Source organism: Gigantopelta aegis, chromosome 14, assembly GCF_016097555.1.
Source record: "Gigantopelta aegis isolate Gae_Host chromosome 14, Gae_host_genome, whole genome shotgun sequence".
Classification (NCBI taxonomy): domain Eukaryota; kingdom Metazoa; phylum Mollusca; class Gastropoda; order Neomphalida; family Peltospiridae; genus Gigantopelta; species Gigantopelta aegis.
In genome coordinates this window covers 57410713-57426180 of record NC_054712.1, presented here as the reverse complement: position 1 = coordinate 57426180, position 15468 = coordinate 57410713, and the positions used below count along the sequence as shown (strand labels likewise).

At 38.2% G+C, this 15468-nt stretch overlaps 1 protein-coding gene across 1 annotated transcript in view; it reads right to left on the bottom strand.

Moving 5' to 3' along the window:
* Positions 1-15468, bottom strand: part of LOC121388190 (ranBP-type and C3HC4-type zinc finger-containing protein 1-like) — a 35111-nt gene that overhangs the window by 4066 nt on the left and 15577 nt on the right. Inside the window, exons 8-10 of the mRNA XM_041519458.1 lie at positions 2905-3086; positions 1733-1844; positions 246-524 (exon numbers count right to left, since the gene is read on the bottom strand). Coding sequence (XP_041375392.1) covers positions 246-524; positions 1733-1844; positions 2905-3086 — 573 coding nt within the window. The remainder of the gene's footprint in view (positions 1-245; positions 525-1732; positions 1845-2904; positions 3087-15468) is intronic.

Sequence of the window (15468 nt, the reverse complement as noted above, 5' to 3'; positions counted from 1 at the left end):
AATAATTTTAAAAATAATAATTTGTAATAAAAAAACAGAACCAACTCTTGATTAATCTTAGACTAGTTCTCTCTATAAAAAAAAAATGTATAAAAAATATTTAAAATGTATTTTATAAACAGGAAGAAAAATTTAAGCTTTTTTTTTTAACATTCAGATTTTTATGCAAAATTCATATCACCACCACCAGAAAAAGTAACACCCATATTTCGCCATCAGACTTTAAAATGAGACAAAGCACACACCTCCAACATATCGTGAGTTTGTTTAGCAGCTACGTCGTTGTGTGCTCGTATCCTCAAATCCTCCTGGTACTGCTTGCAGTTCATGCCTTCATGTATGGCCTTGCAGGTGAGGCAGTTTTCCTTGGAACAGATTGGACACTTGAAGAAGTTGACCATGTCCTCGTAGATACACCAGCCAGGACAGTCAGCCGACTTGCAGTGGTAACTGTTCTCCTCCTGGCTTTCTGCCAAGTCAAGACTGCGCTGGAGATATCGTGCATACATTTCATCAGGTACCAACTGAAAACAAGCATTTTGAGAGTACTGCTAAAGCAATGCACGTCCCCTACCTGACCCAACAATTTTTCGAATCTCCTAAATTCAAGGGCCAAACATCTGTGAAAAGTGGGTAAATCACAATGAAAGTTAAACTTGATCAGTACCAGTACATGATAAAGCTGTATACAAAATTTCACCTCAATATTTTCAGGTATTGCAAAACAAAAGTCTGGAATTTGTTTTCATATCTCCTAAGTTCAAGGGCCATAACTCTGTCAAAAATGAGTAATTGCCATGAAAGTTAAACTTCATCTGTAACAGTATATGATAAAGCTATATACAAAATTTCAGTTCAATATTTCAAGGCTTTCTAAAAACGAAGTCAGGAAAACCAATTTTCACATTGCCTAAGTTTAAGGGCCACAACTCAAAAATGGGTAAATCGCCATGAAAGTCAATCTTGATCTGTAACAGTACATAATAAAGCTATACACAAAATTATATCTCAATGCCTTCTGGAAAAAAAGTCTGAAAAAGAAATTTTCATATCTCCCAAGTTCAAGGGACATAACTCTGTCAAAAAATATCTCAAAGCCTTCTGAAAAAAACATCCAGAAAATATATGTGGGACAGACAGATAGACAGACAGACAGACAGACAGACAGACAGACATATTAAAAAGTGGCCATAGAAAAATATGTCATTCTGAACGAATTTATTACGATTCTATGATTCCACAATCCTAGATCATCACATTTTATTTTACGGTTATATGGCGTCAGACATATGGTTAAGGACCACACAGATATTGAGAGAGAAAACCCGCTGTCACCACTTCATAGGCTACTCTTTTCAAGTAGCAGCAAGGGATCTTTAATATGCACCATCCCACAGACAGGGTAGTACATACCACAGCCTTTGGTAGTACATACCACGGCTGGAACGAGAAATAGCCCAATGGGCCCACCGACGGGGATTGATCCCACAGCGACCGCACATCGAGCGAGCACTTTACCACTGGGCTACGTCCTGCCCTTCCCTATTAGTGGGTGAACTTTTTCAAGCCTTGAAATCCCCTTCCAGCACACGTGCCTGATCGGGGGGTTTTTCAAGCCCTGAAATCCCCTTCCAGCACACGTGCCTGATCGGGGTTTTTTCAAGCCCTGAAATCCCCTTCCAGCACACGTGCCTGATCGGGGTTTTTTTATTTTTATTATTGTTTAACTTACTGCTCTGATTTCCCTGTCTTGCAGCATGGTGGCACATGAATATTCATCATCTAGGTATGGACACTTCAGTCCGGCTTCTTCACTGTATCGAACGGCATCCATTAAACATTCCCTGATTTAAAAAAAATAAAAATAAAACTTATTGTTCTCTTGTACAGTGAAACCTCTCAAAACAGCCCCCTTTTAAATATCTGTACAAAAGAGAACCTCTCTAAACTGGATACCTCTTAAAACCAGACTTTTTACTTGGCCCTGAGGGTGTCCGGTTTCGAGGAGTTTCACTGTATCTAAAAATAGCCAACAGTCAGGGTTCATGCTAGGGAATATTCATGGCTGTAAATTTCACTAATTTTGGCACAACAGGTTTTTAGTCTGTTTTGTGTAGAAGTCCAATATTTTTAACATGCTCATATACCACTAGAGTTTTGAGAATGTCTTTCCCGGTTCCCGTCTCTGTGACAGAAGAGAGGTCATTTTAGTGCAAAACCTCTTTTGAGAAGAGACCTACATGTATATAGGTCTTTCTAGTGCAATTAATTGCTGTTGACAATTGCTGAAGAGTTGTGAATATTTGGAAATCTATTTCAAGTTATTTTAATTTAATTAAAACTCAATATTTCAGTGATTTTGAGTTGAGGTCAGCATTTTTAATTTTTCTGCGAGATAACATAATATGTACCAAACAGTTTCATAGTTTCATACATTAGAAGATGACCTTATAGCAAGGCTATGTTAGAAAATTAAAAATTTACTGAAAAAATTAGAAGTCTGCCTTGAATAGTGGCTGGAGTGTTTGTTTTGTTTAACAACACCACTAGAGCACATTGATTATTAATCATCGGCTATTGGATGTCAAACATTTGGTAATTTCGACATATAGTCTTATAGAGGAAATCCGCTCAATTTTTCTCTGGTAGCAAGGAATCTTTTATATTCTTCATCCCACAGACAGGATAACACATACCACAGGCTATGATACACCAGTCGTGGTGCACTGGCTGGAAGGAGAGATAGCCCAATGGGCCCACCGACGGGGATCGATCCCCAGACCGACCATGCATCAAGCGAGCACTTTACCACTAGGCTACATGTACGTCCCATGGCCGGAGTGGTGCAAAAAACTAAATACAAGCCTAGACTTTTACTGAAGGATTTACAGTATACTCTCTTACTTGCAGAACATGTGCAGACACTCTCGCAGGACGACCCCGTTCCCTGGCGGAATGCTCTCCATACAGATGGGGCAGTCGAAGAGTTCTCCGTTGGGAACGAGATCCTGACCATCGAGCTGTAACATCTGGTTGAAGTTCTGGGCTCTCATCTCCATCTGTTGACGATCCTGTTCTCTTTCTGCCTGCAACACACACAAAAAGAAAGGAATGTTTTCTTTAGGCCGCCCATTTAGGTTATTTCTCGTTCCCCACCTCGGTGTATCCATTAAAATGTTCTTGGGGTTTTTCTCGTTCCAACCAGTGCACTACAACTAGCTGGTCAAAGGCCGTAGTATGTGCTTTCCTATCTGTGGGAAAGTGCATAATATATAAAGGTTTCCTCTCTAAGACTCCATGTCATAGTTACCAAATGTCTAATAGTGTACCATGACTGGCATATCAAAAGCAATGGTATGTGCTGTCCTGTCTCTAGGAAGTGCATATAAAAGTTTCCTCTCTAAGACTCCTAGTCACAGTTACCAAATGTTTGACATCCAACAGCTGATGATTAATTAATCAATGTGCTCTAGTGGTGTTGTTAAACAAACAAACTTCATATCTCATTCCAGTCAGTACACCACGACTGGCATATCAAAGGCTGTGGTATGTGCTATCCGGTCTGTTGGATTGTGCATATAGAAGATCCCTTGCTACTAATGGAAAAATGTATCTAGCGATATAGGAAACCCTCTCTATGACTACATGTATATGTCAAAATTACAAATGTTTGACATCCAATAGCCAATGATTAATAAGTCAATGTGCTCTAGTGGAGTCTTTAAACAAAACAGACATTTAACTTTTTATTTGATATTTTTAGGACATATTGGAAATGCCACACACAGAGCTAAAAAAAACCAAACAAATTGGCCCCAAAAAAATGGGTGTGGGCCTTTATCCCAGCGATGGGTGGGGATGAAAAGGGCAGTAGGCCTATAGACAATTGCTTTTGCTAGATGTATATACCAGCCATATATCACTTTGAATTGCTACAGGGCAGCACACCACCATTTGTCATATTGTTACTTGTTGTAGCAGCTTAATATAGTCTGGTTTAGGAAATAGTTCCTCATAACACAAATAATACAAAATTCTAATATTCCTTTTGAAATCTTTCTTTAATGATTACAAGAAGGTCGACTTCTGTAGTATTTAAATAGCCAATTCGTTGGAAATTACTTGTTATATATACTCTTAAAAAAAGTAGGGTAACCTGAAATATTAATGTTAATATCAACTATTAGACCGAACATTCATTTTGACCACAGACATCCTAGTAAAGAACGTTCAGGTCTGTTTATCAACACACCGAAACACATTCCATAGTTTGCACATGCATCACACAGTTGCCCCGTACACGTGTGTGGGGTGTCATTCTCGATTTTGACAATTTCCAGGAAGGTATATTAATCACTGTGGAACATTATTTCTGTCAATCTTTTTCATTCTGTTGATCATCCATTGTTATTGTTTTATTTTAGTCATTTTTATTGTTTGAATTTGCGATTTACTGATAAAAAAAAATCCTTTCAAATTTCACTTCAGACCCCAATCGTCCTTCAAGATCTTTCATGGTCATAAAACCTACTGTAATACTGAACTACCGGTTGTAATGTTTGCCCAATTAATTCACTGTTATCTTATAACCATTCCCCACAGCTAATACATGTATACCTTACAATTTTGGCAATTGTAAATTCTTATTAGAGTTCCCCAACTTTTTTGGAAGAGTATATAATATGCTTTAACTTTATAATTGCACCAATGACAAACGGTGGCAATTTTGTGTTGAACTGAAAGTTAAAGTTTGTGTTTTGTAACGACACCACTAGAGCACATTGATTCATTAATCGTTGATAACTGGATGTTGAAAATTCTATAATTCTGACATACATGATGTATACAGTCTTACAGGAATGCCACGATATTTTTCTGTTAGAAGCAAGGGATGTTTAATATTGTGGCCTTTTATATACCAGTCATGTGGCACTACATGTAGTTCGGACAGGAAAACCCCTAATCGTAATGCATTCAGCAACATGATTCCATCTTACAATCTAAACACTTCAGGAAAGTACTCTTATCAACTGAACTGATTATTATGAAAGTTTGTTTGTTTTGCTTAATGACACCACTAGAGCACATTGATTTATTAATCATCAGCTTTTAGATGTCAAACATTTGGTAAGTCTGACATATACATAGTTTTAGAGAGGAAACATGCTATATTTTTCCATTAATAGCAAAGTATTTTTTATATGCACCATTCCACAGACAGGATAGCACATACCACAAGCTTTGATATACCAGTCATGGTGCACTGGCTGGAACAAGACATACCCCAACTGGGTTCACTGATGAGGATCGACCCTATAGACTGACCGCACTTCAGGCGAGCACTTTACTACTGTGCTACATCCCTGCACATGAATGGGTTCTATCATTAGTCAGAGGTTCCACCACGTGAACACAAAGATGAAGTGGTTCACAACAGCAAATGTGAACTATTGGGCTAGTGTCAAGTGTTCACTCCTGTTCTGACCATATGGCCCAATTAGTCATTGTGGTACAAATTGTCAAATATTTCATAATGAGAGGAAACCCGCTGCCTCCACACAGTGGGCTACTCTTTCTCATTAACAGCAAGAGTTCTTTTATATGCAACATCCCACAGACAGAAAAGAACACTCCATGGCCTTTGTTACAGAAGTTGTGGAACACTGCATGGCTGGAACAAGAAATAGCCCAATGGGTTCACTGTTGGAGATCGATCCTAGATCGACCGTGCATCAGGCGAGATGGGCTACGTGTACATCCCACCCCAGGTGAACTTTGAAATGTTAAGGAAAAGTTCACAGGAACTAAGCATATTCATTTGGTGTATTCTATTCTCATGCAGCTACATGTACATCCCACCCCAGGTGAACTTTGAAATGTTAAGGAAACGTTCACAGGAACTAAGCATATTCATTTGGTGTATTCTATTCTCATGCAGCTACATGTATATTGACACACTTGAGAGGAATCATAGAAAAGAAGGAACAATTAATAAAACTAAAGATGGTAATTTCATAAAAAATTATTTTATCTTGCAAAATCAATATGATCCAAACATGTACACATTCAATAAAAGCAGAATTCAGTTCTGTGTGTGTGTGTGTGTGTGTGTGTCTGTCTGTCTGTGTGTGTGTGTGTCTGTTTGTGTCTGTCTGTCTGTGTGTGTGTGTGTGTATGTGAGTGTGTGTGTATGTCCGTCTGTCTGTGAGTGTCTGTCTGTGTGTGTGTGTGTGTGTGTGTGTGTGTATGTCGGTCTGTCTGTGTGTATGTATGTCAGTCTGTCTGTGTGTATGTATGTCAGTCTGTCTGTGTGTGTGTGTGCGCGAGTGTGTGTGTATGTATGTCTGTCAGTTTGTGTGGGTGTGTGTGTGTGTGTATGTCTGTCTGTCTGTGTGAGTGTGTGTGTCTGTGTGTGAGTATGTGTATGTCTGTCTGTCTGTGTGTGGGTCTGTCTGTCTGTATGTGTGTGCGAGTGCGTGTGTGTGAGTGTGTGCGTCTGTCTGTGTGTGCGTCTGTCTGTAGGCCCGTCTGTCTGTGTGTGTGTGCACTTGCATGTGTATGTGCTTGTATGTGTGTGTGCTTGTGTTTGTTTGTGTGATGTACAAATAATTATGCATATCTGTATAATGTATATACAAATGTATATACTGATTGGGGGGGGGGGGGGGGGGGGGGGGGAACACCAAAAAACATGTAGCAACAGCAAATACTGACTGCATCGAAAACTCTCATCCACAGTATTAGGAAGTCAACTATGTACCGACATTCAGTCTCACATTACATTTCTGTATTCTGTAGACACAACAACTCTTGTAACAATAGCACAGCTCTGTTGGGACATGATACAGCAAGAAATAGTTTCTGAACTAAAACACTTATCAAATGATATGTGGCAAGTCGCTATAGCACTTATAACTATAAATTATTTTCTTTTCTTTAATGTATATATTTTGTTGTTCATTATTCTTATCATTAGCTTTATTATTGTTGGGCCACCAGACTGTGTTTATATGTATAATTATATGCATGTACATATGAAGAGTTTAGGCGCAAAACGTGATATATCCATTTTTGGGGGCCTACGTCCCACCCCCTGCCATCTTAAGACTAGATACTCTGGATGATGTGGTAAAACATGTACGGCTTCGAGGGCAGATCAAAGCGGATTATATATTTCTCTTTTATGTTCTCTTAAAGCCATGTTAATATTAGAGATTATTAGGAATAAAAACATTGAAATACTGTAAAGATACGAGTTGAGACAGTTACATGCTTCTCCCTGTGAGAGAACAAAAATATGTCCAAGTACAACGAAACCCATCTAACACAGATCATGCCAGGGACTTAATATTTATTTACCTCATTTAGACAGGATCCGCTGTATAGAGTGTCGCGTTTTAGAACGTATCAAATTCAGGACTATGAATCTTGGCCAGTTTAGACAGGATCCGCTGTATAGAGAGTCGCGTTTTAGAACTTACCAAATTCAGGACTATGAATCTTGGCCAGTTTAGACAGGATCCGCTGTATAGAGAGTCGCGTTTTAGAACTTACCAAATTCAGGACTATGAATCTTGGCCAGTTTAGACAGGATCCGCTGTATAGAGAGTCGCGTTTTAGAACTTACCAAATTCAGGACTATGAATCTTGGCCAGTTTAGACAGGATCCGCTGTATAGAGAGTCACGTTTTAGAACTTATCAAATTCAGGACTATGAATCTTGGCCACTTTTTACAGGATTCTGGTTTGTTCAGGGTCGGTTTAGACAGGTTTTACTGTACAATGCATATATGAAAAAAACTCCCTGTGAAAGAACAATTGTATCCGTATTGTAAAGAGAAATCTGTCAGTTTCTCCAAGTTAGAAAATAATCTACCCAAAAATGTTTTGACCAGTCCCAAGTTCAGCCAACAAACGTTTCGCTAATATTCGCTATTTGATTGGTTCCGATGTAACTATTTGGTTTACCATGAAACATAAAACCCATCTAGCGGACGGTTTTCTGCTCTGTCTGGCTAAAATGGGCCCTGATATAGTCTCTTACTCCACGTGAAGGAATCAAAACTTAACGTGTGAACTTCCATTTATTATTACTGCATCTAGACAAGAGTTAACTCCCTTGAGGGAAGATAAATCAGCATTCTATCTTACGGGGCATTCTCATTATGTGATTATGTGAGAACACCTAAATCAGAACGATTTTAGTCTTATATGACAAGTCATGTCAGAATCGTAAAGATTAGAACATGTCCTATTTCTCACGACAAATCGTAAGTTCTCAGCCAATCACATTACATTAAAGTACAACTGTTTAGTTTTGTCACTTCCAGGTTTTTTCATTTGCTTCTAAACATGTCAAAATGTCCGGATTTCATGGATCCATAAACCCTATTATTGTCCAGATGTGGTCAATAATTGTTTTGTTACATAAAAAATAAAGTTTGTTTTATTTAACAACACCACTGGAGCATACCGATTAGTTAATCATCGGCTATTGGATGTCAAACATTTGGTAATTCTGACTCGTAGTCATCAGTTTTGTTACATAATGCCATCAGTAAATCGTCTACATTCATGTATTCTTTATTTCACTAGAAATTTGTATGCACTTACATTTCCTGCAAAATATCTTTAAAATGACAAACTTTATTTGACGTCATGAAATCTTATGACGTAACGACTTCGCACACACAGGATTTGAGTTGCTATGACAAATCGCATGCGACAAGTCGTTATGACAAATCACATAAAAAGAACGCCACTTTATGTGATATTGTCCTCATCAAATAAAGGGTACTATAAATAGTTCATCACATCGCCAGCAGGTGACACAGCAAGCAGTTTGTTCCTCTACCATGATTCCATTTTGAATGTCCAACAAACACAAGAACTACAGGTGAACTCTTAGGTCCAACGTCACGGTGACGGTTCAACCAAGATACAAGATTCTAGTGAAAACTGACCACCTAGATTTAAACAATTCAATGCAGTTATCAAGTGGAAGCCATTAAGCACATTCATAAGTTAGTTACAAGAAAGCTAAAGTTTGTTTAACAACAGCACTAGAACACATTGATTTATTAATCATCGGTTACTGGATGTCAAACATTTGATAATTTTTGATTTGCAAGTCTTAGAAAGAAAACCCACTACATTTTTCCATTAGTAGCAAGGGATCTTTCATATTCACCACCCTACAGACAGGATAGCATATACCACAACCTTTGATATGCCAGCATTGGTGCATTGGCTGGAACACGAAATAGCTCAATGAGCTCCCTGACAGGGATTGATCTCATACTGACCGTGTATCAGGCAAGAGCTTTACCACTGGGCTACGTCCCTCCCCCATATGAAAGTGTGCGCAGTATTATTTTGGTTAATACCTACATGAACAAGAATATCTAAGTGGTCAAGTTTTACTTGAATCGGGGAAAACATGGCTGAACCAATTAACGAAACAAATGGGTGCTCAATGTGTAAGATTGTTGTCCTCGTCAGACGACGGATACAGCATCGAGTCTGGCACATCGTTAGCAGGGGCCTGCCCTGCGTGCGGCTTGATCCCTTGTTTCTTGGCCATCTCTTGGATGGCATCGTTGAACTTGAGAATGAGGTCAAGCTGTTCCACAGTGAGAGGCTCGTCCATGCTGTCTCCACCAGCACCACCCCCACCTCCTCCACCTTTACCACCTCCCCCACCTCCTCCACCTTTACCACCTCCTCCACCTCCCCCACCACCTCCAGCAGCAGCAAGACCACCAGTGTTTCCGTACTCTCCTCTCTGTGACCCATCCTGAAAATACAAACAGAGAGAAGAGTTGAAACATGGCAGCCAGCGTTCGATTGTCGATTTCGGTGAATAGACACAAACCAACTAATGAACCACCTCACACCACCAACCAATGAACCACATCATCACCAACATCCAATGAACCACCTCATCACCGACAACCAATGAACCACCTCATCACCGACCAATGAACCACCTCCTATTGGTGGAGAGTCCATCCTATAGTTATATAACCACAATTTCCATTCCATCCAGCGATCGAGATCTCTATCATTTCAAGAACCCAAGTTCAGTGCAAATTAGTTATTTTGTTTTATCTTTCAATATGCAAAGTAATTTAAATACTCTCTGAACTGTGAATTTGATGGCATACTGTACATGGCTATTGTAATATTATACTAATAGCTGTACTTAATACAGGCGTCCAAGTCTGTTGAGTAAAGCCTGAACTGTAGTGCAGATACATGTATGCTGCACCATGATGTAATTAGCTGTCCCATGGCATGTTTATAGTGGTCTTCCTGTAATAAAGGAGGAACTTACAACGAAAGAATCATGGAATCTGTCCCATCTTTGCTGATTCACAAAATGAAGGGGTTGATATCAATGAGGATGTATCCAATGGTAAGTCTTTTTAATACTGTCCAGAAGATCTAATGAAGACTATGGGTCTGAGCTGAACATTGTTAACAATAGTGGAATACATGTAGTTTAATGATTATCCATGATTGATTACAATCAATTATAATCGAAGACTGATCAGTTGAACTCTAGTGATGTGAGGATTGATTATAAAAATCCGTATTCGATTGTCGTGGAAAATGTTTAACAATAATTGTCCCTCCAGTTTAGATGCTGGTATTGATGTAAATATGTTGGTGTTTGTTTTCATGCATAGATAAAGAAAAAAATATATATATTAAAAGTAAAATTAGCGTATTAATTGTCCCAGTGAACATTACAATAAGGCGTAACACAAAATATTGTTTGTTTCCGGTTACCCAACCAACCCTAATTTGAACCTGCCGACCCTAAAACTTTTTTTGTATATCCAAAAACGATTTCCACAAAAACATTCCAAATCTATCACAAGCACTAATTTGGTATCATTTAGGGGATAACCCTACTGTGTTTTCCGATTTGCAGACGTATATCCCCCCAAAAAATGCATGCTTGCGGCTAGGTTGTTACAAGGTAGTACAAGCAATGCAAGCTATTTGCAAGCTAACATTTAGCTTGCGTAAGGTAGTCAGTATTTCTGCAAGCTTGCCGCATGCATGTTTTCATTTGTGAAAGCATGCGCAAGCTTGCTGCATGCATATCTTCAACTGTGCAAGCTTCCCGCAAGCATGTTTTCATTTTTGCTAGCTTGCTGCAAGCATATCTTCAAATGTGCAAGCTTCCCACAAGCATGTTTTCATTTTGCAAGCTTGTGCAAGCTTGCTGCATGCATATCTTCAACTGTGCAAGCTTCCCGCAAGCATGTTTTCATTTTTGCAAGCTTGCTGCATGTATATCTTCAACTGTGAAAGCATGTCTACACTTGTGGAGAAAAAGCTAAGACCAAATCATTTTCATGTTGTTTTTTTTTTTTTATTCATAACTTCTCATATGATTTATCAAATTCAGAGGGAACAGTGGCTAAACAACCAAACATACATGTAACAGATTTAGATAGTATTTACATTAATAATTAAAACAAAATTAATATTAATACATACGAATGATAATACAATATGGTTAAAACAGAATCATCTTGTAATGATTGGATTTTCAATTGGCCCCCAAAATAATAACATATGCATGGCCATGAGAGGATGACATGGGCCATGTTTGGTTGAAATTAGCCTGGTGGAATTTGAGAAGAAGCAAAAAAATGTCTCTGTCAATCAGAGGCCAGGGCAGCTATCTTGATTTTAAATCTGCCCGAAAAATAACAAACTTGGTCAGGGCCATGAGTGGATCATTAGGAATACATATGGTTTAAAATTGCATGGTGGAACTTGAGTAAAAGTTAAAAATGTCTCAGTTATTCAGAGGCCAGGGCGGCCATCTTGGAATTTTTATTGGCCTGAAAAATAACAACACTTGGCCAAGTCTATAAGAGGATCATTTGGACCAAGTTTGGTTAAATCCTGCTTGGTGGAACAGGAGAAAAAAGAAAACAAGAAGAAACAAACAAATGACTTTACACCACAGTGTGGATCTCCAGATAGTGGAGGAATATAACCTAAAACAAGAAGAATAAGAATATAGGACCAGGAGCTTTTTAGCATATTAGTTTAGTCAAGACTATCCCACATACATGGAACATGTCTATCAGACAGGTAAACTAATTTTGTAGCCTAAGTATCTGACAACATGTAGCACCTATTTTTTTGTTTTAACTGTTCATGTTTTTCACTTTAAAACCATTGTTGTTGTTTTTTTGAAGAATTATACAAGATGCAAGATGGCTGCCACTGATGATGGCGCAAGCTTGTAGGTAGATCGTCGCAAGTTTGCGGGAAGCTCGTAGCAAGCTTACAGCAAGGTTGTAAAAAGGTTCCAAATACTAGCTTAAACTGAACAAGCTTGCGGGAAGCTCATTGCAAGTGTACGGGAAGCTTGTTGCAAGCTTGCAGGAAGCTCGTCGCAAGCTTGTGGGAAGCTAGTCGCAAGTGTACGGGAAGCTAGTCGCAAGCTTGCAGGAAGCTCGTACCAAGCGTGCAGGTAGCTTGTCGCAAGGTTGTAAAAAGGTTCCAAATACTAGCTTAAACTGAACAAGCTTGCGGGAAGCTCGTCGCAAGCATGCGGGAAGCTCATCGCAAGCTTGCGGGAAGCTCGTCACAAGCTTGCAGGAAGCTTGTCGCAAGGTTGTAAAAAGGTTCCATATACTAGCTCGAAACGCGGTAGTTACTACCGTGTAAAATATGCTTGTACAACCTTGTCGCAAGGTAGTTACCTGCTAGTTACCAGCTATTTATTAAGCTTGCAATTTTTGTTTGGGATCGGTGGTTTCACTGTCGCAAATTTAGTTTTATTGGCGACGTGTTAACCACAAAATGTTTTCTTCTAACAATTGATTGATGGAGTTACTTCCCTTCAAATTGAACTTTCGTGAGATATCGGGCGAAGAGTCAGAAAATTGTTTTCATGAATATATGCGATCTTTTCCGATTTACTCTACATCTAGCGTAGCGAGGTGTTCCGAATAATAATACTAATAATAATAACTATATTTAATGATTTACTCCAGTGACAAAGTGGCCGTGTAGAAATTTAGTGACCTTCTGATAAACTAGGGGAGGGAATGTTTACCGATACTGATGGAGTTTACTGCCAAATCAAATTATTAAATATGTCAGTAAGATCTCGATGCGTTTCGTTATTTTTTGTAAGTGGTCACTTGGAACTTCGCGGGTTTCCTCTAAAAACAGTGTCAGAATGACCATGTGTTTGACGTCCAATAGCCGATGATATTAAAGATAAAAATCAATGTGCTGTAGTGGCGTCCTTAAATAAAACAAACTTTACTTTTCAACATTCGTTTGAGCATCCTGAGCATTTGTACTGCATTTCTATTCATTGGACCAATTGATTGCTTCAAACCAAGTGTGTACTTTAATACTGGATGCATACAGAATAAAACTAACATTGCAAATTATAAAATTGGTAAGTCTACCATTTCTTAGATACACTAGGAAAGATAATATTCATAACATTTTTTTTAAATGTTATTGTTGGACAGATAAATATAGAACCCTTCTTTTCAGTTTCATTAAAAGAAATTGTTATAACTTATTTACTGGTTTCTATCCAATTAAGGTTCAACCAAGTCTGTCCTGGACCAGTACAGAAGTTAAGTGTTAGTATGAGAGTAAACCTTCTGCCTATTATTAAACAGCAAGGGGTCTTTTGTATGTACTCTCCCACAGATAGGTTAGCACCATGTTGCCCTCGAAATCAAAATGCCTTGCCTTTTATAAAGGTCACTTTACCATGCCTTACTTCATTTCTAGGGAAAACACTGTGATGAATGGTATTGTTGGTTTGCATAATGCATTTCTATACATGCAGAGGTTATTTTGGATACCGGTAGTCAACACCTTTATTTAATATCCATAAATAAAATTATTTTCCAAAATAAAATGTTTTTCCTACCTACCTACCCTATATTTATTCAGCATGTAATAGGAAACAAGTAAAAAAAAAATTTCGGTCTAAGTACATGGTCCTTATAATTTAAATCCTTCTATGTTCATAAAATTAACCGATGGTGTAATCAGAAGTTGATCAGTTGGTGTAAAGCGATTATAACCGATGGTCAGTGATGAAATTCCAACCGATTCCCAGCAGTAGGACAGTCACAAGCCATGGCATTATAAAAGGTCTTAAAACTTCAGGATGTCATCAAACCCTGCAACTACCCATGGCAATCGGCAATGCCATGGAGATTGCTGTGGAGTTAATAATTGTTTGTTGCACCTTTTTTTTCTGAGGTTTTACAATGGCAAGGGGTTGTGTCATTCAAGCAGCTAGACATTAACAGTCACAGAATCGGATGTTTTTAGACGTCACAAAATAATAAATGGCCCAACAGAAAACATTACTTCTGAAGGCATATATAGATATATGTATTTAAAGGATAAATGGTTTTAAAAATGAAGCATAAGATAAAACTTGTAAAACAAAATTTGTCAAACATTATTTTGAATATAACCTTTTATACACAAAACGACTACTTTCTATTAAGGGATTTTTTTTTTTTTTTTTAATTTTCAAACCGGTCTAAACCAAACCCTGTAGTAACCGGAATCCCATCAAAACTGCCCGGGTTTCATAGTCCTGAATTTTCTAAATTCTAAAACGCTACCTTCTAAACAACGGATCCTGTGTAAATGGGATAAATATTAGGTCCCAGGCATGATCTGGCTTAGACTGGTTTCACCGTACTAATTAGCAGATAACAATATACGAGATTGTTTTTGTTGGGGTTTTGGTGATATTGGCATATACCATATCCTTTGGTATATTACATGTAATCATGGAGCTCTAAATAACCCAGTGAGCTAACTGTGGGATATCAATTCTACAGCCCATTGCAAACATGAAGAGCACACAGTTATATCCTATATACAGTAGTGGCCCAGAAAGTTGTCAAATGTTTGCGATAAAAGCTTTCAGTCATGGTATTAAAATTACTGACTGACCCCCTGGAACAAACAAAGATAAGAAAGATAGATTGGATGAACAAATGAATGAATGTTTTAAGACAAAAAAGGAAAGGAAAGAATGAAAGAAAAATAAATTAATATTTAAATGAGTGAGAGTGGGTGGAAGGTTGGTGTGTGTGCGAGTGAGTGAGTGGGTGGAAGGTTGGTGTGTGTGCGAGTGAGTGAGTGGGTGGAAGGTTAGTGTGTGTGCGAGTGAGTGAATGAATGAATGAATGAATGAATGAATGAATGAATGAATGAATGAATGAATGAATGAATGAATGAATGAATGAATGAATGAATGAATGATTGATTGATTGATTGATTGATTGATTGATTGATTGATTGATTGATTGAATGAATGAATGAATGAATGAACGATTAATGACACCCCAGCACACAAATTCACATCGGTTATTGGGTACATGTAGGTACATATATATGAATAGGATTAATAATAACTCAGTTTATCTATGAACA